This window comes from Piliocolobus tephrosceles, chromosome 8 (genome assembly GCF_002776525.5).
Source record: "Piliocolobus tephrosceles isolate RC106 chromosome 8, ASM277652v3, whole genome shotgun sequence".
Taxonomy (NCBI): Eukaryota; Metazoa; Chordata; class Mammalia; order Primates; family Cercopithecidae; genus Piliocolobus; species Piliocolobus tephrosceles.
In genome coordinates, this window is record NC_045441.1 from 124,547,426 (window position 1) to 124,572,546 (window position 25,121).

At 37.5% G+C, this 25,121-nt stretch overlaps 1 protein-coding gene across 6 annotated transcripts in view; it reads right to left on the minus strand.

Moving 5' to 3' along the window:
- CNOT4 (CCR4-NOT transcription complex subunit 4) overlaps positions 1–25,121 on the minus strand; it is a 148,807-nt gene that overhangs the window by 60,161 nt on the left and 63,525 nt on the right. For all 6 annotated transcript variants that reach the window (XM_023190041.2, XM_023190044.2, XM_023190042.2 and 3 more), the window contains exons 2-3: positions 16,950–17,215; positions 867–1,064 (exon numbers count right to left, since the gene is read on the minus strand). In XM_023190041.2, the coding sequence (XP_023045809.2) occupies positions 867–1,064; positions 16,950–17,123 (372 nt within the window). In that variant the 5' untranslated portion in view covers positions 17,124–17,215. The remainder of the gene's footprint in view (positions 1–866; positions 1,065–16,949; positions 17,216–25,121) is intronic.

The following is a 25,121-nucleotide window of genomic DNA, read 5'->3' on the forward strand; positions in this document are numbered from 1 at the left end:
ACAATCTTTCTTCTGATGGGTACGATGCCGAATATTACTTTAAACTCTTCTCAAGGATCTTTTGGAAGATCCCTCAAAACCAGCTCTCTCCTACCAAGTAAACACTTTGCCTGTCTATCAGCTTATATTTGCCTTATCAACAATCTAGTCAGTATCTCATGGTATATCAGAAACTAAAAATTACCAGATGCATATCTAAGGGCCTCAAGGAAAGTATGAGTTCGACATTACTCTAGTAAGGCTTGCGGCAGAAGAAGAGAAAAAAGAGGTACTAAGAAATAAGGTTAAGCTCTCTCCTCCCCCTGAATGAATAACAAAGAAACTGGTCCTTTATTTCACATTACCAAATTCTCCCTCTTCCTCCAAACTGGTTTAAAATGAGTAAGTAAACAATGATGATACAGTATATAGCAACAGGTCTGAAAAACCAACAATTACTACTTGGGCGTACTTTTTTACATCTAGGTTACTAAAATCTCTAGTGGGTTCAAGAAACTGCATCTCCACTGCTGGTCCTTATATAGATACAGAAAAGAGGAAAGAAACAGAGTATTCATGTCACATGTTAGCCTTAACAGCAAAATCGAATCATTATCCAGTTTTAACAGACTGTCAGCACGTTAGAAATCTAGTTCAACTCCTTAGTTTTACAACTGAAGAAACTGAAGCCAAGACAGATTAAGACACTTGCCTAAGATCACGACTGGTCATTGGTTTCTTAGCAACTATTCAAAAGTAATTCCTTATTTTCTCCTTTAAGATATAATGTGAGGAATCACACAATTGAGCAGGTTCAACTATTATTTCCAAGTAAGACAAGGAAACAGAAAAAATATCAAGATGACAAAGAAAACAAGAGGACTTACCTCTGGGTCTGCTAGGCGCTGAGATAAACCTACAACAAAGACGAGGTTTTTTTGTACGACACGTACACTAGCCAAATGTTTGCGATTTTCTGATATTTTTTGTTTTCTCTCATTTTGTTTCTGTTTTTTCTCATTCTTTATCCTTTGCAGTTCTTCCTGGGAGAGTGGTTTATAAACTGCTGGGTCTTCTGGATATGGCTTTAAGCATGAAACAAACACAGAAGTTAGCATTAAATTAAAAAATAAAAAAACTGCATAAGTAATTATCCGATTCTCGGTGGTAGGTATGTGGGTTATTTGTTACGTTCTCCATTTATGAGAATGTTTTAATTGCTTAATTTTTTTTTATTTAATAAAAGACAAATGTTAAATAAAATAGTTCTAATAAAAAAAATTTTTGGAGTCTAAAACATCTACGGTTTAAAGGCAAAACAACAACAAATCAATCTTGATATTCCCTGCAGTGTCCAACAGAGTTTACGGGAAGATTAAGCTTCTAAGGTGCTACGGAAGAGGCAAGGAGTGTAAGTTCTTGCATCTAAATGTGGATTTTGCATATTATAATTAACAAATATTTAATGAAAAGCTACTACTATGTGCTAGGAGATTAATGAAGTTACACATTTGTTCTTAAAGCAATTATTACTGTGCCCGGAACATAGTAATCTCTCAGTAAATACTAGCAATCACACTGTTGTGTGATCGTTTCTTTCTTAGCATTTTGATACCATTTTCATTCCTACTATTAAAGCCAGGGCTACTAAATGAGGGCTCTGGAGATGGAATGCTGGCACTGAATCCTAGCTCAGCCATTACTATCTGAGTGACTTTGGTAGTCATATGACCTTTCTACCTCAGTCTTCTCATCTGTAAAATGGAAACTACAGTACTTTATTTATTCACCTATAAAGTGATTAACACTGTGTCCTGCATGTAAGTATTCAAAAGCCAATTATTACTACTAAAAACAAATAGTTAATGATAAATGGAAGATGTGGCACATTATTTTTTCTTTTCTTCCCCCCCGCCACAGACCCCTGCACACACAACACCAACATAGGGGCACATTAAATGCCATAATATGTTAAACTGGATAGGAAGAGATTCCAGGGATGGAGACTCAACTGGTTGGGAAATTGGCACCTATCAGAATATAAGAGTGGGGAACAACAGAAATAATGCCAAACCAAAAAAAAAAAAAAAAAAAAGGTGGAAACAAGGAAGGGTGGAAGAAATAGCCACAAGCCTGAAATTTTGCTACGATTTTAATGTAAAGTTAACTTCCATCTCTTCATACGTAAGTGTAAAAAAAAAAAAAAAAAAAAAACTCTCAAATCTGTGAACATACCCAGACTAATGTTGATGGCAACTAAGAAAGTGAGGTTTTACCTTATATTCCTCAACTTTTACTAGTATATACCCTGAGGTCTCCAAAAACCCTATTCTTTCCCTTCTATTCCCACTTTCGATTTTAACTTACTGCTTTTTAAGAAAACTTAATACTCTTCATAGTTTATCTTATCATCAATGAATTAGAGCTGGTGACCCAAAAAAGAGTCAGGCTTAATCCTTAGCAGTTTGGTAGGATATAAACACCCATACCATTTGATTCCCACGTTAAGAATCTGGATCTTTGAGTTAGTTGATCCTGTTTGGTGTACTCCAACTTATTTGTGAGTGGAAGGCACACAAAGCAGCTTGCTTAGTAATTTACCTGATTTTGGTATGATTTTGGGACTTTCTCCAAGATCATATATAAATTTAGTATGATTTCAGAAGCTCAATAAATATGTGCCAAGCGAACATCAAAAGCTACTCTCCAGAGTTGAAAACCTAGCATTTCTTTTAAAAGCCACCAAAACACACACACACACACACACACACACACTTTTTAAAATTAAAACATAAATTATTTCTTGCATTTTATACTTAAGGAACCAAACTGTTAAAGATCTATTAAAGTAAGTTCAGTTCCTCAATCAATTACGTAGTCTTCCACATTTAAGTTTTTTCTTAATGCTTCCTGTCAAAACTTTCTTCTCCACTTACTTTTCTGTACCTACATTAATTATCTCTTTCAAGTCTTAATCTATCTGCCTGGATGATTTTAATCCCTTGAAGCAATTTGGAGCTCTAAAGGCACAAATGTAAAAAGATATAAAAGCAAACTACATATTAACGAATTAAAATACTTTTCTATAAGATAACTTAAATTTTTCATTTGCACCTAGAAAAGATGTTTTCTACCCCATAATTCCTGGGGTAGCTCCTTTTGAAGTGTTTACAATTAAGTTCATTTGAGGCTCACACCTGTAATTCCAGCCCTTTGGGAGGCTGAGGTGGGCGAATCACTTGAGATCAGGAGTTCAAGACCAGCCTGGCCAATATGGTGAAACCATGTCTCTACCAAATATATTTTTAAAAATTAGCTGGGTATGGTGGCATGAGCCTGTAGTCCCGGCTACTTGGGAGGCTGAGGCAGGAGAACTGCTTGAACCCGGAGGTGGAGGCTGCAGTGAGCTGAGATTGTGCCACTGCACTCCAGCCTGGGTGACAGAGCCAGACTCCTTCTCAAAAACAAACAAACAAACAAACAAACAAAGTTCATTTCAAAGCTGTTGCTCTTCACTAACATCTAAAATAGTGATGCTCCACTGCCTGAATGGATCAAACATATGGATTGCTCCTAGTTTTGTTTCAAAGTATAGTTGATGCACTGCATTTTACCAGTCCATAACAAGGGAAGTACAAAAACTGAGATAAGCATTCAGAAACTCTCAGAGCAACTGACACTACCACAACATTCAGGTACATCAGCAGTGGACTCTGCAGAATAAGATATGTTTCAATGTAGTCAAAATATTAGCCATGTATAATAGCAACCTATATCAGTCTTCAACACACAGGGGAAAAGAAAGAAAAGAAAAATCTGATTCTTCATCACAGACAGTGTAAGAAGCAATGATGTAACTTTTCTGGGACTTAGATTTTTCTGAGAACTGGCAGAATGTGACAAACACCCTCAAGCTTTTTCCTTTGTTAGCACTATATGAAGTTGTGTAAAATACTGATTAAACATCAGGCAAAGTCATGTAATATTTGAAAATGCACAAACACAAAAAAATTGATGGAGAGTAACATAAGAAAAATCAGGTTGCAATATCAACTCTTATCAAGTATATTACTGATGCACCATCATGCTGAGCATATAACAATGAGTTATATTGTTGTCTGAGTCTTTTTGCTATGTTATTCCAAGTTTTGTTCCTATGGAAATATATTTCCATCAGGCTTCAAAGTCAATGCTGTTGGAACATAACTGCTACACAATACAAAAGATACAAACACAGGAGAACATGAGACAGAGTATTCTACTACAATTTACCCTCCAAATATATCTTATTCCAGTACCTTAAAAGAAGTTATAAATACTAGTTGTTTAATCTTAACACCTGAAAAATATAAAATACGCTTACCACAAATAGCAAATGCATAATCAAAAGGTTTATTAGCTTCAACTTGTCCAAAAGTTTTATTAAAACATTGGAAAAGCATGTATTCCAAAATAGTTCCTCCTCCATTATAATTCCTTCTCTACACACATCACCATATATACCTACTGTACAAACCCAAGGTCAGAAAATCAATAAACTAACACAACAAAATAAGGATGAGAGGTAGACTATAAAGATGGGAGGGCTGGCTGTGGTGGCTCACACCTGTAATTCCAGCACTTAGGGAAGCTGAGGTAGGAGGATTGCAAGACCAGCCTGAGCAACACAGTGAGACCCCCATCTCTACAAAAAATAAAAAAACATTAGCCAGGCATGGTGGTGTGCACCTATACTAGCAGCTACTTGGGAGGCTGAAGCAGGAGGGATGCTTGAGCACAGGAGTTCGAGGCTGCAATGAACTACGATGGCATCACTGTGCTCCAGTTTGGGTGACAACGCAAGACCCTATTTCAAAGAAAGTGGGGGGGAAATGAAGAAATCAAACATGAATAACTGCAGACAGTAAGACTCACAAAGCTAATAATACTAGTACTAAAAATGAATATAAAGAAAAATACAAAGGCCAGGCGCGGTGGCTCACGCCTGTAATCCCAGCACTTTGGGAGGCCGAGGTGGGCGGATCATGAGGTCAGATCGAGATCATCCTGGCTAACATGGTGAAACTCCGTCTCTACTAAAAACACAAAAAACATTAGCCAGGCATGGTGGTGGGTGCCTGTAGTCCCAGCTACTCAGGAGGCTGGAGCAGGAGAATGGCGTGAACCTGGGAGGCAGAGCTTGCAGTGAGCCGAGATCGCGCCACTGCACTCCAGCCTGGGTGAGAAAGGAAGGAAAGAAAGAGGAAAGAAAGAGGAAAGGAAAGGAAAGGAAAGGAAAGGAAAGGAAAGGAAAGGAAAGGAAAGGAAAGGAAAAGGAAAAGGAAAAGGAAAAGGAAAAGGAAAAGGAAAAGGAAAAGGAAAAGGAAAAGGAAAGGAAAAGGAAAAGGAAAGGAAAGGAAAGGAAAGGAAAGGAAAGGAAAGGAAAGGAAAGGAAAGAAAGACAGAAAAATACAGGCTATTGTATTTTTGGCTGGGTGCGGTAGCTCATGCCTGTAATCCTAATATTTGGGAGGCCAAGACATGCGGATCACCTGAGGTCAGGAGTTCGAGACCAGCCTGGCCAACATGGCGGAAACCCTGTGTCTACTAAAAATACAAAAATTAGCCAGGCGTGATGGCAGGTGCCTGTAATCCCAACTACTCAGGAGGCTGAAGTAGGAGAATCACTTGAACCTGGGAGGTGGAGGTTGCAGTGAGCCATGATCACGCCATTGCACTCCAGCCTGGCGGACAAGAGTGAAACTCCGTATCAAAAAAAGGGGGGGGGGGAATACATCCGATCAATTTTTTGACCAGAGCACATGTTAAATTTCTAGGAATAACTTATATATAGGAATAACAAATGAAAAGTTACAAGCAGAAAATTTCTCCTTAAAGGTACTATTGTGTATTACATATCAAACTAACGCAAAATAGGTTGCCTATGGAGAATTATTTAGATATAACATTATCTTTAATAGCGATAAACTTCCAAGTTACTAGTTAACATGGTTTGCAGTTTCTAGTGTAATTACTTAATTTCTTCCATATGTGTAGTTATGTTTCCACTTTTATTCCAAATGCAATTATTTACGTGTGTTCTCTTTACTTTTTATTAAACTTGCTAAGACTTTAATTATTTTATTGGTCTTTTCAGAGAACCAGCTCTAATCTTTATTGAAAAACTTTTTATTTTTTCCTATTTCACAAAATTCTGCTTACTCCCACTGTCATTGGGCTTATTCTTTTTCTAATTTTTTCTGATCCCTTCTACTGTCACATTACTTATTCTTTTCTGATTTTTGTTGTTTTCTAATAAATGTATTCACAGCTTAACTTTTCTGCTACATACCACTTTGGTCTCATGCCAGATATTCAGAAGTCATGTTCCAAATTATTGATTAAGAATAATTTGTAATTTTCATTTTGATCTCTTTAAACCAAGAGTTATGGAGGACCATAATTTATGTATTATAGGTAAATGAACTTTTAAGAAATCCTTTTGCTGTTAACATCTAATTTGATTATACTATTATACTATTTTTTTAGGGTTCTGGTTTCCAGTAATACAGAACTAATTAACCCTCTTACTAAAAACTATGAAAAATACAACATAAAAGTTTTTTTTTTTTTTTTTTAAACTAACATCCTAAAAATCTACACTAGGAAAATCCTAAGCCAATTTTTGGTTGAAAGTAAAAATTCAGAGGCTAAACAGAAAATCTGATTAACAATAAATGGGGTAGGGAGAGAAAGAGCTGAGGAGAAAGAACATTCAAAGCCCAACACCAGCCCATGGTAGTCTTTGGCAAGACAGGTCCTATGATAAGCTGAGATACAGTCCACTTCCAAACGGTGGGCTCAGGATAAGAACAAATTATAAACCGCAGGATAGTCTCAGGGTAAGAAGAAACTACAGAAAGGTCAGAATAAGGTAAGAAAAAAGGGAAAGTACGTAGGGGAAAATCATCCTGGAGAAATTGTCGAAGTCAACCCTAGGGAAGAGTTGCAGCATGGAGATATATAGACCAAAAACCTTTAAGCACATGGCCGCCGTAATGCCAATGCTTACCGGACCCAGCAGAAGCCAAATTGAAGCCTCTCTAGAGAGGAGTCAATCCACGCTAGTCCTTGGGGAACCTTACAAATAATTTTCTCAATGACAACAACAAAGAAGCAGCCACATTAACCAAGCACAAAGAAATACAACAACATGAGCAACAATAAGCAGAAACATAGCCCACAGACTTCAGCCACTGGAATTATTGGGCAAAGATTTTTTTAAAAAATAATGCTTATCTGTTTAAAAAGCATATAACCTTGAAAATACTTATAGGGTATAATAATCTATTTTAAAATAACAGCAAGAGAAAAAAAAAAGAGCAAACATTACTTTCTAGGAATGGAAAACACAAAACCAATAGTTAAAACTCAATGGACATATTTAGGGGCAGATTGGACCCAAAAGAAACTATTCACATATAAGGACAGATGAGAATAAATCATTGCTATACACACACATGTGCACACACACACACACACACCTTGCTAATTCTGTTATTCAAATTCTCCATTTTCTTTTTATTGTCTACTTCATCTATTTCTAAAATACAGAAGGTGAAGTCTCTCCATTATAAATACGGATGTCAGTTTCTCCTGGTGTTTATAACGGCTCAATATACTTCAAAGCTGTACTGTTAAGTAAATAAAGATTCATGACTTTGTGGACCTTTTGCCCTTTTAAAATGTGTTTGATCTCGAATTTCATTATGACTAATATCAGTACTATTATATCTTCTTTCCTATGATTTCCATTTGCCCACTGTATCATTTTTCCTTCCTTTCATTGATATTTTTCTTGAATATGCTTCTAGTCAATCGGTTCTCCAAGTTTTGTTAGGAAAAAAAGCAGTCCCCCATTTTCCCTCCTCTTCTGCAACCAGTTGCCTCTCCCTAGAAATAATCATGTTGACTCCTTTAGATGATTCTTTGTCATTTTCTACCATATCTCTAAATAATACATTCATATGGTTACTTCTTGATTTCTCAGTTTTAAATATCATCACATTATGCAACTTGAAAACTTAGCTCTGTCAGTTTCCCTCATCAAACATCCCGAGTCCACTTTCTAATTTCTACCGTAACTTTGGTTAGGGCAATATTCAGGATTACATTATTATAAAATGCAAATGTTATTTACACACTTCCACTTCCAGCCATGGAAGTAACAGACTAGTCCTATCATCATAAACAACTAGAGAACTAGACAAAATACAGGAAATAACTATTTTCAGACACTGAAGAAACAGGCAATGAACAGCAGGACTGTGATCTCTGAGAAAAAAGAAATAAAACAGACAAATTCCATAACTATCCCAGCTTTCTGCTCTTCCAGCACTTACCAGATCCTGGTACTGGGTCCAAAAGTCATAATGAATGGAGGGGACAGACAGTGATAAAAATTAGAAGAAGTTGGCCGGGCACGGTGGCTCAAGCCTGTAATCCCAGCACTTTGGGAGGCTGAGACGGGCGGATCACGAGGTCAGGAGATCGAGACCATCCTGGCTAACACGGTGAAACCCCGTCTCTACTAAAAACCATACAAAAAAATTAGCCGGGCGAGGTGGCGGGCGCCTGCAGTCCCAGCTACTCGGGAGGCTGAGGCAGGAGAATGGCGTGAACCCGGGAGATGGAGCTTGCAGTGAGCTGAGATCCGGCCACTGCACTCCAGCCCGGTGACAGAGTGAGACTCCATCTCAAAAAAAAAAAAAAAAAAAAAAAAAATTAGAAGACGCTGAGACAGAAATTTATGGGGGCAAAATACCACAAAAATGGAGTTAGCCCAGAAAGAATTCCAGAGGTCTACATAGAGGAGTACTGTGATAGCTAGTTTTCACAGGTGTCTTTCCAACAGAGATACCTAGTAGAGTCCACACTAATAATGAATTTAGAAAAGAAATAAAAAAAGAATACCAATGACATGCAAACTCTCTCAGAAGGCAGAAGATGAGGGAACATTTCCCAACTCATTTTATGTGGACAGTATTCCTTTGATACCAAAACTGAAAACAATAAAAAACTACAAAGAAACACCCTTCATGACATAGACACAAAAATCTTCTGAAAATATTAGCAAACTAAATATAAAAAGGGTAATACTTCATTATCAAGTAGGGTTTATCTTTGAGAGGAAAAGCTGATGCAAAAATTAACATAGGCCAGACATAGTGGTTCATGCCTATAATCCCAACACTTTAGGAGGCTGAGGCAGGAGGAATGCTTGAGGGCAGCAGTTCAAGACCAGCCTGGGCAACACTGTGAGCCCGTCTCTGCAAAGATAAAAATTTTTTTTTAATTATCCAGGTGTGGTGGTGCACACACACCTGTAGTCCCAGCTACTTGGTAGGCTGAAGCAAGAGAATTGCTCGAGCCCAGGAGGTTGAAGCTGCAGTGAGCTACAATCAGGCCACTGTACTCCACCCTGGGCAACAGACCAAGACCCTGTAACTTTACAAAAACCAAAAAACGTAAGTTACCATTTCAACAGAATAAAGGGAGAAAAAAGTATAACCATCTCAAAAGTATCAACAAAGGTATTGGGCAAAATTCAACACCATTCATGATAAAATCTCTCAGCAAATTAGGAATAAAGGAAAACTTCCTCGACCTGACAAAGACCAAACCAAAAAATGCACAGACAGCAACTACTTAATGGTGTAATACTTAACGCTTTCCTGCTAAGATTGAGAACAAAGATATCTTCCTTGTCACTTCTTTTCAACATTAAACACTAGAGGAGTTACCCAGTAGAATTAAGGCAAGAAAAAGAATTTAAAAACACAGAGCCAGGAGCAGTGACTCATGCCTATAATCCCAGCATTTTGGAGGGGGCTGAGGTGAAAGGATGCTTGAGGCTAGGAGTTCAAGACCAGCCTGGGAAACATAGCAAGACCTCTACAAAAAATTTTTTTAAACAATTAGCTGTGCATGGTGGCACATGCCTATAGTCCCTCCTACTGGGGAGGCTGAGACAGAAGCACTGCTTGAGCCCAGGAGTTCTAAACTGCAGTGAGCCGTATTTGTGCCACTGCACTTCATAGCCTGGGTGACAGAGCAAGACCTTGTCACTAAATAAAATTTTTAAAAGCAGAGATTGGAAAGGAAAGAGTAAAACTGTCCTTTTGCACAGAACACATAATCACTTATGTAGAAAATCCTAAGGAACCTATTTAATTAACAAGGTTTCTTGATACAGATGGCAAACATTCAAAAGTGGTACATTAGCAATAAACAACTGGAAAATGAAATTTTAGAAACAATATCAGGCTTGGCATGGTGGCTCACGCCTGTAATCTCAACACTTTGGCAGGCCGAGGTGGGTGGATCACAAGGTCACAAGATCAAGACCATCCTGGCTAACATGGTGAAACCCCGTCTCTACTAAAAATACAAAAAATTAGCCAGGTGTGGTGGCACGCGCTTGTAGTCCCAGCTACTCGGGAGGCTGAGGCAGGAGAATCGCTTGAACCCGGGAGGTAGAGGTTGCAGTAAGCCGAGATCATGCCACTGCACTCCAGCCTGGGCGACACGAGTGAAACTCCATCTCAAAAAGAAAGAAACAATATCATGTGCCATAACTCAAAAAACATAAAATATGGATAAATATAACAAAACATGCTGCACTTTACGTATACTGAAAACTAAAACACTGCTAAAGAAATTTTAAAACCCAGAAAAATGTAAAGATATACCTTATTCATTAACTAAAGGAGTCAACATTTTTTTTTTTTTTTTTGAGACGGAGTCTCGCTCTGTCGCCCCGGCTGGAGTGCAGTGACCGGATCCCAGCTCACTGCAAGCTCCTCCTCCCGCGTTTATGCCATTCTCCTGCCTCAGCCTCCCGAGTAGCTGGGACTACAGGCGCCCGCCACCACGCCCGGCTAATTTTTTTGTATGGTTTTTAGTAGAGACGGGGTTTCACCGTGTTAGCCAGGATGGTCTCAATCTCCTGACCTTGTGATCCGCCTGTCTCGGCCTCCCAAAGTGCTGGGATTACAGACTTGAGCAACCGCGCCTGGCCAGGAGTCAACATTTTTAAGATGTCATTTTTCCTCAAAATGATGTATCTATACAGTTAATGTAATCTCCATCAAAACCCCAGTAGGCTTTTTGTAGAAACTCATAAACTGATTCAAAAATTTATGTGCAAATGCTGAGTACTTAGAATACCCAAAATAAATTATAAAAAGAATAACAAAGTTGAAAACCTTGTCACGCCAGGTTTCAAAACTGACAGTAATAAAGACAGTTTGGTATGAGCATATGGATAGATATAATCATCAATGGACAAATACAGATGCTAGTATTGGATTTATACATTTATGGGCAATTGACTTTCAAGAAATATTTCAAAACCAATCAAGAGTAAAAGGACAGTCTTTTCTGCAAACGATGTTGCAACAACAGAATATCAGCATAGGAAAAAAATATATATATCTTGACCCCTACCTCATATGTGAGCCATTGTAGCATAGTATGATTGCTTTTTCATTCTGTACAACTTTTTGTTTCCCCTAGAGTTAATCTGTTTTGTCTGGTTATATTTTTAGGTGTTTATTACTAATTCAACCATCAAATCTCTTCCAACTGGCAAAATGGCCTCACAAGACATTTCTCTTTTGGAACACCAAGTATTCTTTTAATTTTATCTTTTTCTACAAATCCCTCTTGGAGTTTTCTGATGTGTTGCATTTTGGACTGGTTGCCCTCTTTACCTTGGGCACAGCTGTCATCCTTCCCCATCATTTCGGGAATCCAGGTGCTTCTCTCCTGCGTTGGATCTCCTGTTTCCTTTATCCCATGATTCTCTGTTCTTTATTCCTTCATGTTGGTGGGGCACATCCTCCAATAGATTCCTGAGAGAGAATGCATGGAAGGTAAAAAAAATTTTGAGGCCTCTCACGTCTGAAAATGTCTTTTCTTGTACCTTCACACTTAACAGTTGAGCAGATACGAATCCGAAGATGAAAATTAATCTCCTTCAGAAGTGTCTTCTAGCTTGAAGTCTTGCTATTGAGAAGTCTGAAACAATCTGAATTCCTTGTCTTTTACGTGCGATCTACTTTTTTCCTCTGTGGAAGCTTGTAGAACTTCTTTGTCTTTGGTATTCTGGTATTTCAAAATAAAAAAGCTTGTGCTAGACACCTGATAGGCCCTTTCAATCTGAAAATATGTTCTTTGGTTCTGGAAAATATTCTTCAATCATATTCTTGGATGATTACTTCCCCTCTGTATCACTGTGATCTCTTCCTAGAGCACTTAATTGTTTGGTATTTGACCTCCTTGATTGATTCTCAAATGATTAATCTCTTCTCCCAAATATTTCATCTCTTTTGCTTTTTGTTTCTCAACTTCATCTTCCAATGCTTTCCTTCAGTTATTTTTGTTATTATATTTTTATTTTCAATAACAATGGTTACTGTTCACTGAATATTCTTCTTTATATCATCCTGTTCTTTTTTTTTTTTTTTTTTTTTTTTATCTTGAGGTAGTATCTTGCTCTGTCACCCAGGCTGGAGTACACAGGCATGAACATGGCTCACTGTAGCTTCAACCTCCTGGGTGCAAATGATCCTCCCACTTGAGCCTCCCAAATAGTTGGGACTACAAGCATGTGCCGCCACATTCAGCTAATCTTTCTTATTGTTATTCGAGACGAGACTGCGCCATGTTACCCAGGCTGGTCTCAAACTCCTAACCTCAAGCAATCCTCCCACCTTGGCCTCCCAAAATGTTGGAATTATAGGCATAAGCCACCATGTCCAAACCACCATCCTGTTTTTGTTTCATAGATACATTATCTTCTCTTATTTCTGAAACAAAAATAATAATACTTCTGTTGAAGTTCTCATTTTCTTGTATAGTCTCTGGTTTCCATGGGAATCAATACATAATGCCACATCAGTGCACCACCTATGTTCCCATATCTGCTGTTTCTACCAGTAGCTTTCTCAGAAATGCTGCATTGAAAGGACACATAAAAGCAGTCTAAGAAAAAAACCAAGTAGCCTGTACTTGTGTTTAGCAGCCACGACCAAACAGGAACACTAACCTCTCTTGGTTTTTAAAACCTGGCTGTCCTTGCTTTTCAAAGATATTAAAGCTAAGATAAACTTTCTGCAAAACAGGCACGTTTCATATTGTAGACCAAAAACAGGAGCTTGATTCAACTAGCTCCCTACTTGCATCTCCCAAGTTTCTTCAGATCATTTCAATATGCCACCTCACAGCATGGCCTCTGTAGACCCTCTCTCTGCAGGGTTGGGTTACATGTAAATGGTAGTTTCATGACCCTCTCTAGGCCTCTAGCAACACCGTGGTTTTCCTCTGTGTTAACACAACCACTGTAGATGGCCTCCAGAGACCAAAGACTTGCCCGACTCCGACCGACACAGGCAACTTCATAATATTTATCTTGCGCTATGCTGAGCATATTCTCTGGCAAGACTAGGCCAGGTCTCAGACTCCAAGACTCTCTGCTGCCTGCAATACAAAGTCTGGTGACCAGGAGACCAAGGAGAGGTTCTAGGATATGTGATTAAGTCAATAAGAAACCAAAAAATTATTCCTGGCCTAATAACAATAACCACCTCAGCTAAAGATTTAACTTGGAGACCCTAAAAGGAGGTTGTCTTAGACCTCTGTCATCTGGATTTCTTTTTTCTGTAACTATTGGAAAGTTTTAGTGCTTATCCTTAGACAAGCTTTTATCTTTTCAATTCATGATCTTATCCAGTCTCATGATATTATAAATAACATACTATATGCTAACTGACCCCCAAATCTTTATCTCCATACCAGAATCTTACCTGAAATCCAGAAATGTACATTCATTCACCTGTCTACACAATATCTCCACTTAGATTTCTAAGAGGAATCTCATACTTAACATGTCTAAAACTGAGTTTCTGATCTTCTCAAATATCTATTCCTGGTGAAGTCCTCCCCATTTCAGTTCACGGCCATTCTTTACTTTCAGGTGTTCAGTCAAAACCTTGCAGTCATCCTCAACTCTCCATTTGTTTGTATAGTGGTTCATGAATAATAAAGTTCATGAATCTTTGCATGTGTGAAAAAGTTTTATTATGCCTTTACACATTAATAAAATTGAGAGCTCTCCTTTCAAAGTTACATTCCCTCAAAATTTGGGAAAATAAATGTATCAATTAGTTTATTTTCTATAATTGTGAAATGAAAATACTGGTATTAATTTTAGCCTTGTTCTTTTGTATTCTAAATATTTATCTCTCACAAGCTTTTAGAGTTTTCCCTTTATTCTAGATGTTCTAAAATTTCACAATTATATAAACAGATACTTATCTTTTTCAGTCATCTTGCTTCATACTCACAGGGTCTTTCTAATCTAAGAGGAATTTTCGTCTATTAGTTCTTTTATTATTTCTTCCTATTCATTTTTAGTTCACTCCTCTGAGACTGCTCTCAGCAGAGATTAGAACCTGTGGACCTATGTTGCTTTTCTTTCATGCTTTCAATTTTTTTCTCTTGTTGTAGTATGTTCTTCAATAAAAACCCACTCAGCACAAGCTTCCAATTTACCAATCTGCTCTTGAAATGTGTCCATTTTGCTTTTCAGGCCATCTATAAGATTTTTCAAGATCTCTCTAATTGGTTCTTTTCATAAGGAAATATAGTCTTTCTACATGAATATGCCATTCTCTCTTTCCTTTCTGAAAGGTACCAATGATAGTTTTAAATGTCTTTCTATTTTGTTTCCTGTGTTAGGATCTTCTATTTACTGATTTTTGTGCTTCTCTTTCATGATGTTGGTTTTCCTCAAATCTGTGTTCTTTCCTTTTGCACATCTTTACATGTAAGAATCCTGGTAATCTGCCTATAAATGCTATTTCTATCTACTGCAAGATTCTCCTTTGTGACTGTAGCAAAGACATATTGCTGGACAGGTAATCTGCTAGGCACAGAAGCTCCTAGTTCCTCCAGAATGCTTCCATTAACCTTAAGGCTCTGATTCAAATTTATAATCACTGTTTTAATTAGAGGGCATCTGTCTCTGCTACATGGTACAAAAAAGGGGGTAGGCCCATAAGGCTGCTCTGAGACCATAGTCGACCAACTACACTGATATGTTTCCTAGGATCGTGAGGCACTGCCATTCCTTTTTTTTTTTAAAGCAGTTTTCTCTTGAGCTGATCTAATGCTTCCTCCTTGAAATTGTTTCCAACGTCCTTCTTGTATTTCAGAGATTCCTCACACTTTCTGGTATTCCCAGGACACCCTTTTATTCATATCAAGCGTTGCTAAAGTTATACTGTTTTTACCTTTAAAATCTTTTTTTTTTTTTTAACTTTCTAAAGACTTGAAGTAATTTTAGGTAATCTCTTAAGGCTGAAATGATTTTCTTTGTAATTTCCCCAAATAACTTATTTTTCTCTAATGACAATTTAATAACTGGTCCTTTTAAGGTGACTTCGTAACATCCCAAAGGGGAAAAAAAAGAAAAAGATAAACATCATGAAGCCAACAAATTTACAATCCTTAGAGTCTTGGGCAATCCTGAACGTCATTACTTCTGATGAAATAGTTCAATATGATTGTCTTCTTATGGAATGACTGGGAACCAATTTCTAAAATATAACTGCTTAAAATTCATAAACAAAAATTTATATAGATTTTGCCCAAAGCTAATGTTAGGGTTTTCATTTACCTTTCCATTCACATTTCTTAAACTATATTAACTATGTGAAATATTATATATACAAATTATATACACACATTATATATGTTATATATATAATGTATATGTAACTATATAAATGTATAAACTACATTAACATTGAAATAGACCTAACTTTTTATTCATATAATACATATACATACCCACTGGATTTTTAAAATCTAATGATAATAAACAATGCACCGCCTTCTGAGATTTACTACAAATTCTCAGATAAGAAAACTGAGAGGTAGATTACTTTTTAAATTTTAGATATCTAAAGCACATTTCAGCTTTCTCAAAATTTGACAGAACACAAGAGGTCTTTGAAATGGGTAACCAAAAAATAAAGTTTAAATTACACAAACATTAAAGAAAAGGCAAATTCCATAATAAAGTGGCAGATATTTGCATTAATCCCTAAGGTCACAAATAAAGTCCTTCAAAATACAAATGCAGCAGTCCTCCCTATCCTGGTAGTTAATTCACTATACTGTAATTGTGTTGCTGGGGCTTATCAGAACAATAAAACTCACAGAATATTAAAAATAATAGATTTTTAGAGTTAGGAGGGGCTTTTCAATAATACAATAGTTCAGAACAGACTATATAGACTCAAAAGACATACTTGAATTCTAAACCTTCTACCTACTACTCACAAGTTGATGACTCTGGACAAGTTCTCTAAGCTCCTGTTTCCTTGAGTGTAAAATGGGAATATCAATACCAGCCTAAAATTGCTGTAAGGGCTCAAGAAATGAGCAATTATTATCTTCTGAACCAGGATTTTTCTGTCATTTTAACCCTCTTTAGTAAACATCTTCTCTCCTATTTTGTACTAGAAAATTGAAGTGAATTTCCTCCCACATGTAATATAACATGTTTTTCTAATTTCATGCAACCCTATCCAAATCCATTACCTCTCTATTCTTAATTTTCTTAAGCAGTAAGCATCCCTGACCATGTCTTTCTCCTCAGATAAAAACAACAAACTAAAGGCCAATCAGAGAGGTTACATGACTTTACAAAGATCATACAGCTAGTAAACAAAGCCAAGACATGGCCCTGACTCACAGTGCAGTGTTCTTTCCACCTTATTATGTCTTAAAATAATATACATGATAAAATAAGATAATCAGGTGAGGTTTGCACAGTCTTTTAAATTCACTTGCTCATATACATGGCAGGAAAAACTATACAATTAAAACAAATCACTGTGAAGTTATTTTGAAGTATTTACCTTTCTACATGCAGGACAAAGCCCATTTTCATCAGTGCGAATTCGATGCCAACAAAATCGGCAAATCTGGTAGCCACAGGTGCAAGGGAAAAAGTTGATATCATCTATCTCCAAGGGCTCCATGCAAAGAGGGCACTCCACAGGGTCTTCCTTCGCATCAGGACTGCGAGACATCTTCACGTTTATTAAACAGCAGCAAAAGTTTATAATAATTTAAGGGAGAAGGAAGTTCAGCACTGAAAGCTAAAATGTAGGACTCTGACGACCTGCATGAGAAGAAACAAAATACATTGTTTACTACTGGAAAAATGGCACAGTCAACAATTAAGAGTCACACTGTCAAAAAAGTTGAAAAAACTGACTGAGCAACTACTGTTATCAACCTGAAATGGCTTTCAGAATGGATTTCTGAAAATGTTTGAAGACCAAAACTAAAGGCCTGGCATCATTAATATTTTGGATTCAACGTAAATATAAAAGAACTTCCTTTTTTTCTCGATAAAACATTTAGTACTAGCCTATAGCACTAATCGTAACACATTTTAGGGAAACAAATAAGGTAAAATTGCACTCTTAACTGTCTCATCTTTGACCTAAAACCTAGTAATATTGCCACGTAACTAGAAGACTCTTACACTATTCTGAAGTTTGTCACAATTTATAAAACGAATCAAATGAAAACAAGAGACTTCAATCATCTACAGTTACATGTTAACATCAAACTCTTGACACAGAAAACATAGGTTAAAACTCAGAAAAACTAGGATGCCATAGAACCATAGACCATAACTATACAACTAATTACATAATAATATGCCAATGAAAACTTCTGAAAAACATGTGTTAAACAAAAGTATTCCTATGGTAATACTACAAAAAGCCTACAAGAAACAGGAAGAAAGAAGAGAACAAAGAGACCTTCATATCACAAACACTTTTTGAAAAGTTAAAAAACATAACTTTTGGCCGGGCGCGGTGGCTCAAGCCTGTAATCCCAGCACTTTGGGAGGCCGAGACGGGCGGATCACGAGGTCAGGAGATCGAGACCATCCTGGCTAACACGGTGAAACCCCGTCTCTACTAAAAATACAAAAACTAGCCGGGCGAGGTGGCGGGCGCCTGTAGTCCCAGCTACTCGGGAGGCTGAGGCAGGAGAATGGCGTAAACCCGGGAGGCGGAGCTTGCAGTGAGCTGAGATCCGGCCACTGCACTCCAGTCCCGGCGACAGAGCAAGACTCTGCCTCAAAAAAAAAAAAAAAAAAAACACATAACTTTTTAGATTATGGGGAGTTTTAAATTTTCAGGTAACAGTTTAGGCTAAAGTCACTGTTAGATTAAAAGGTTAGGTTGAAATCACTATTTTAAGTTAAAATCTGATAGCCTGCAAACTAATCTATAACTCTATAGTAATCCCACCAAAATCATGGTGGTAATCTTTCACATAATTGGACAAACTGATCCTAAAGGTACATACAAGAATAAATGCATGAGAATCATTTTGAAGCTTCTGGGGGAAAACGTGGGAATTTGCCCTATCACATACTAAATTATACTATAAAGTTACAGTAATTTAAATAATTTCCTATTAGTATAAAAACAGACAAAAGAGCAAAGAAACTAAACAATCTAGATATAGCTGGGTACAGTGGCTCATGACTGTAATCCCAGCACTTGGAGAGCCCAAGGCAGGAGGATCACTCCTGAGGCCAGAAGTTCAACTCCAGCCAGGAGTTCAAGACCAGCATAACATAGCAAAGCCCCCATGTCTATAACAAATTTTAAAATTAGCTGGGCATGGTGGTGCACACCTGTAATCCTAGCTACTTGGGAGGCTTGAGGCAGGAGGATCACCTGAGCCCAAGAGTTCAAGGCTGCAGTGAGCTATAATTGTGCCACCGCACTCCAGCATGGGTGACAGAGTGAGACCCTGTCTCAAAATTAGAAAAATCTAGAAACAGACTCATGAATTTATGAGATTTTAATATTTGATGAAATGTGTAACTCAAGATGGGAAGGCTGGACCATTTCATAAACAGTGATGGGACTCTGGGTTATCCATTTGAAGAAAAAATAGTATGTAATTTAATACTGCAATTTAAAAAAATCCCAAATGATCTAGTGATCAATAAATTATTGAAGTATTAAAGAAAAAAAAACAGAATTTTTTTATTTTTTTAAATCTTGGAATACAGAAGGCCTTCGTAAGCAAAACAAAAATTCACAAGTCATAAAAGGAGACAATCAATTAATCAACTTAGCAACCTGGAAAGAAGAAAACATAAACAAAATTGAAGACAAGCATCAGAGTAAAAGATACGTTTGCTACATATAAAGAAAAGCTAATGTTCAGAATGTATAAAGAAATCCTACAAAGCAGTAAGACAAAGACAAGTCAAAAAAAAGAGAGACAAGAAAATGGTAAGTAGTTCACAGAAGAATTACAAGTGATTAAAATACATGAAAAAAATGATCAATCTCTTTAGTTAACAGCCAGGTAACTTCTTTTTTTTTTTTTTTTAACCCCATTAGCCTGTCAAAGAAGTTAGTTTTTACCCAAAGTAGAGAAGTAGAGAGGATCAATGATCTAGTCCCTCTTTCAAAAGAGGAAATGGGAACACATTACTTTGCCTTAAGTTACACACTTATTAGTACAGCCTGGATTCCTTCTACGAAGTTTTAGTCCTAGATAATCTGTGCTCTTAACCACTCCCTTATACCACCTCCTAACTAAGAATCAATTCTACATAAATAGTGACACCAACATAGCCAAGTGTTTGGCTATGTTCTACAGCATTATAAGAGTAGAAAACTGCAGGCCAGGTGCGGTGGCTCACACCTGTAATCCCAGCACTTTGGGAGGCCGGTGCAGGTGAATCACAAGGTCAAGAGATCGAGACCATCCTGGCCAACATGGTGAAACCCCGCCTCCACGAAAAATACAAAAATTAGCTGGGCATGGTGGCACACGCCTGTATTCCCTGCCACTTGGGAGGCTGAAGCAAGAGAACTGCTTGAACCCAGGAGGCGGAGGTGGCAGTAAGCCGAGATTGTGCCACTGCATTCCAGCCTGGTGACAGAGCAAGACTGTGTCTCAAAAAAAAAAAACAAAGGAGGGGGGTAGAAAGCTGCAAACAGTATACTGTCCATTAATGGGAAAATCATTAAGTAATTATGATACAAGGTATGTTGATCAGAATGTCTATTCCAGTTATACTTTTTAAAGAACAGCAAGTATGAATATACAATTACTTTCATATAAATATACAAACCCTGTATGTGTATATATTTAATTTATTTCACTAAGAAAATAAACATATGGAGGTTTAGACACCAAAATGTTGTTATTTCACAAAAGACAAAATGGAGTTAGGAGACTACTAATTTTTTAAAGAAAAATCCGTATTATCTAAATTGCTGCAAAAAATGTATTTTTTTCACAATTCAAATGGCCCTTTAAAAAAAGAGGAAAATTGTTTTCATTTCCTTTAGAAAAATTAAATTACTTCTCACTTTTGCTAATAATTAGAAGAAAAATACAATGAAATAGTGTCTTCTTGTGAATCTGTATTTCAAAACAAAATTTAAAAAAAAAAAAAAAAGAAATGCCCAGATTTGCCACTATTACTTTTCAGCATATATACAGTTAGGAGTTTAAAGCTGACTTCTAATAGGTCCTCCAACTTTAAACATCCCAAAACTGTACCTGTAGAAAACACAGACTCAAATATAGGTTCCAGTAACAGAAAAGTAAACTGAAATAATCAAAGGGTGCTACCTACACTTCTAATACCTTTGATTCTAAGATATCATTTATTTAACTATAAGTTATTAGAGTTTTAGTGAAGTAGTTTATGGAATGTTGGGAAGGAAACAATACATTGGGGCTTATGAACAGAAAAGCTTTCTAGAAGGTAAATTACTATAAATAAAAAATGATATACTGAGGTTTTGCTTTTTGATTGTTTCTATCTGCTTTTTAATTTTAAAAAAGTTTACAAGAGTATGTATCTTTCGGTTTAGGGGGAGGTTTAGAGGAACAAAAAGGGTCAAAGGAGCAAGAAATCCTTTAGATAGTTAACACAAAAGTAAGTACATTTGTGCACTTCTAGCACCATGGAGAGAAGCCACAGAAGCCGGCTGCCAAAAGTAATCTCATAAATGGTAAAAGGTAGGAGGAGGGTAGTCTGATGTGGTAGAACACTGCAATACAAGGTCAAAGAGTTGACTGACTCATCTCTTTCACAAAGTAACTATATGATCTTGGATAAGAAATTCAAAAGCTCTAGAATTTGATGTACTCATCTGAACAATGAAGAAACACAAACTTTTAGGGAATTTCAAGTATAGAGCAATTTCCTAAAGGTATTATAGTACGCTTCTGAACTAAGTTTTTAAAATAAGCTTTGAAATTGACTCTCCAAAATACCCTTGCCCAAATTTTGATTTAGAGAATAATTTTCCTTCATAAGCCAGACAACTAATATTAAAATTAAAACTAAAAAGGCCGGCGCAGTGGCTCATGCCTGTAATCCCAGCACTTTGGGAGGCCAAGGTGGGCACATCACCTGAGGTCAGGAGTTCGAGACCAGCCTGGTCAACATGGTGAAACCCTGTCTCTACTAAAAATACAAAAAAATTACCCGAGCATGGTGGTGCATGCCTGTAATCCCAGCTACTTGGGAGGCTGAAAAAGGAGAATCGCTTGAACACAGGAGGCAGAGGTTGCAGTGAGCCTAGATCACGCCACTGCACTCCAGCCTAGGCAACAGGGCAAGACCCTGTCGCAAAATAAACAAACAAAAAAAGAACCCTTTTCATATACACGATCCAATCCTCACAAGAACACACTAAATCCTTTATAAAATATGAAACTGAAGCTAGAGTGTTAAAAGATACAATTCAAAAATAGGACCCAACTTCAAAACTCATGCCCTTTCCAACATGGTAAGACAGAAGTCATGATTACTGATGTTGGAGCTGTGTACACTTGGGAGTAGAGTGCAAATGCCCAAAGAATAAAACGACATTACTTTTTAAAAAGTTAAATTCTATGGCAAATTTTTACCCTGTTATTTGAGTTCTTCTTCTCTACATCAACTGTAACTAGTAACTCTGACATGTGTAATAATGCTCCTGCATCACCAAAAATCTCACATACCATGCAGTAAGTACACAAAATAAAATCACACACTCAAAATTATGTTTGAAAGTGTCTTATCACTTATAAAGTGTCACTGTATACATGGTTTTGTGTTTAGGGTCCTGTTCAAAAGATATGTATAAGAATACACAAAAGTAAGTACATTGGATGCAATGGCTCACACTCACAGTCCTAGCACTTTGGGAGGCTGAGGCAGGCAGATCAGTTGAGCCCAGGGGTTCGAGACTAGCCTGGGAAACATGATGAAACCCCATCTCTACAAAAATTCGCCGGGCACAGTAGTGCACACCTGTAGTCCTAGCTACTCAGGAGGCCGAGGTGGGAGGATCACCTGAGCCAGGAGGGAGAGGCTGCAGTGAGCCATGATGTGGCACTGCTGTGCTCCAGCCTAGGCGACACAGTGAAACCCTGTTTCAAAAAACAATAATAATACATGAGAATGTAAGGTAGTACAGCCAATACAGAAAATAGTTTGGTGGTTGCTAAACTTAGAATTAGCATATGACCCAGCAATTTCACTCCTAGGTGTATACTAAAAGAACTGAAAGGACTTGAACAGATACTTGTGCACCAGTGTTCCTAACAGTATTCTTGACAACAGCCAAAAAATGGGAAGTAATTCAAGTGCCCATCAATGGAGGGATGCACAAAATGTGGTATCTCCATACCATGGAATATTAGAATATATTCAGTCATAAAAGGAATCAAATTCTGATACATGCTACAACATAAATGAACCCTGAAAACACTATGCTTTAAGTGAAGTAAGCCAGTAACAAGAAGACAAATATTTTATGTTTTCACTTTTAGTTTCTAGTTTTTGAGACAGGGTCTCACTCTGTCACCCAAGTTACAGTGCAGTGAGTGGATCATAGCTCACTGCAGCTTCGCCTCAAAATTCTGGGCTTTATAAAGCAAATCCTGCCACCCCAGCCACCTGAGTAGCTGGAACCACAGGCGTGTGCCACCACACCCGGCTAATTTTTTAAATATCTATATAGATGGGGTCTCCCTGTGTTGTAAAGGCTGGTCTTACACTCTGGGCTCAAGTGATCCTCCCACCTCGGGCTCCCAAAGTGCTGGGATTACAGGCATGAGCCACCATGACTAGCCTGATCTCACTTTTATGAGGTATCTAGAATAGACAAATTCAAAGATACAGAAAGTGGAATCAAGGTTACTAGGGGGCTGGGGGAGAAGAATAGGGAGTTATTACTTAATTGTACAGAGTTTCCATTTGAGATGCTGAAAAAATTTTTGGAAACAGTGGTGATGGTTATACAGCAAAGTGAATGTACTCAATGCCACTGAACTGCACATTTGAAAATGGTTAAAATGGTAAATGTTTATGTTCCATATATTTTGCCACAATAAAAAAGTCAAAATAAGAAAAATATGGCTGGGTGTGGTGGCTAATGCCTGTAATCCCAGCACTTTGGGAGGCTGAGGTGGGTAGACCACGAGGTCAGGAGATTGAGACCATCCTGGCCAACATAGTGAAACTCCGTCTCTACTAAAAAATACAAAACAAAACAAAAAAGTTAGCCAAGCATGGTGGCAGGCGCCTGTAGTCCCAGCTACACAGGAGGCTGAGGCAGGAGAATGGCATGAACCCGGGAGGCGGAGGTTGCAGTGAGCCAAGATTGTACCGCTGCACTCCAGCCTGGGCGACAGAGTGAGGCTCCGTCTCAAAGAAAAAAAAACAAACAAACATGCAATATATACATAAAATTATAAACTATATATTTTTCTAATTAGTCTGTTCCCACTAAAATGGAAACTTTAGGAGGGCAGAAATCACCTGGTGCATCACATTTATGACAGTATACCACACAGCTACAACATGGCTTCCAGTAAATACTAAGCATTCACACATTTGATGAATACGTAAAAGAATAAATTATTTGTTATATGTCTGTTGTAAATGACAACCTTTGAAAATAAGAAACAGCACTTTAAGTTGTCCATTGTTTCTGTTAGATACATTTCACAAAGTATGTTATTTGCATAAACTACACAAAGACAAAAAACAGACTAAACAGTAGCTATGAACAGTGTGCTAAGTGAAAAAGTTTAAATATCAGCACTAATACTTAATTTCCCCTTTTAAATTAGGTGCCAAAGTATCAACATATATCTACCATGAATATTCATATACTATAGAACTCAGGATTGTATTACCTTTAGGAAGCAAGACAAGCTTACTTAAGTTTTAGAAATCTATCTACCTAACTAACAACTTTTAAAAGCCTCTCTCATTAAAGGTTACACTGCCGTTATACAGAAAAATCAACTATGTAGGACTGTTTTCTACCTCTCTATCGCTTTGCTATTTATGTAGTAAAATATTTGTATTTTACTTTTCTAAGATTTAAATCAAAAGCAGTATACAAAGCATCTCATATAATTTAACATGTTCCCAGAGATAGCTGGGAATCTTTTCCCAAAGGAAGTGACTTCGTGTGCAAGAGTGTGATGTTCAACCCTAAAGGCAGTATCAAACCCAAGGTTGAGTGAAAGGCATTTTGGAAGAGATTCAAAATACAGGCTACACTGTAGGCCAGCTAGTTTGCAGGTGAGAACCAGGGAATAAGACAGCTGGGATGCACCCCCCTGGGTCTGAACAAATCGTATGTGCAATGACCTTGAGAGTTGTTTGGATCTGGCTAAGAAGCAATTTATGTCCTAGGGTATTGTTAAAGACAGCAGAGCAGCCAGAAATCAGTGGAGATAAAAAGCTGGGTGTGGTCAGAAAAAGAAACAGAAGAAAGCTCTGCCAAACACTGTCAGCCCAACACTGCCAGGTGCCATGAGGGCATACACAAGTCTGTGCCCCTAAGGAGCAACACCACAGGCTTAAACACTGCAAGGGGGAAACAGAAGTCACTAAAATAGGGAAAGAGAAGTCACTAAACAAATAAGCAAATAATTGTAACAAGCCCTGGAAATGAGCAGGGGGTTGAAAGATCAGTACCAAGAGTTGCTGCAATGTTATACAAGATGTTCAGTTT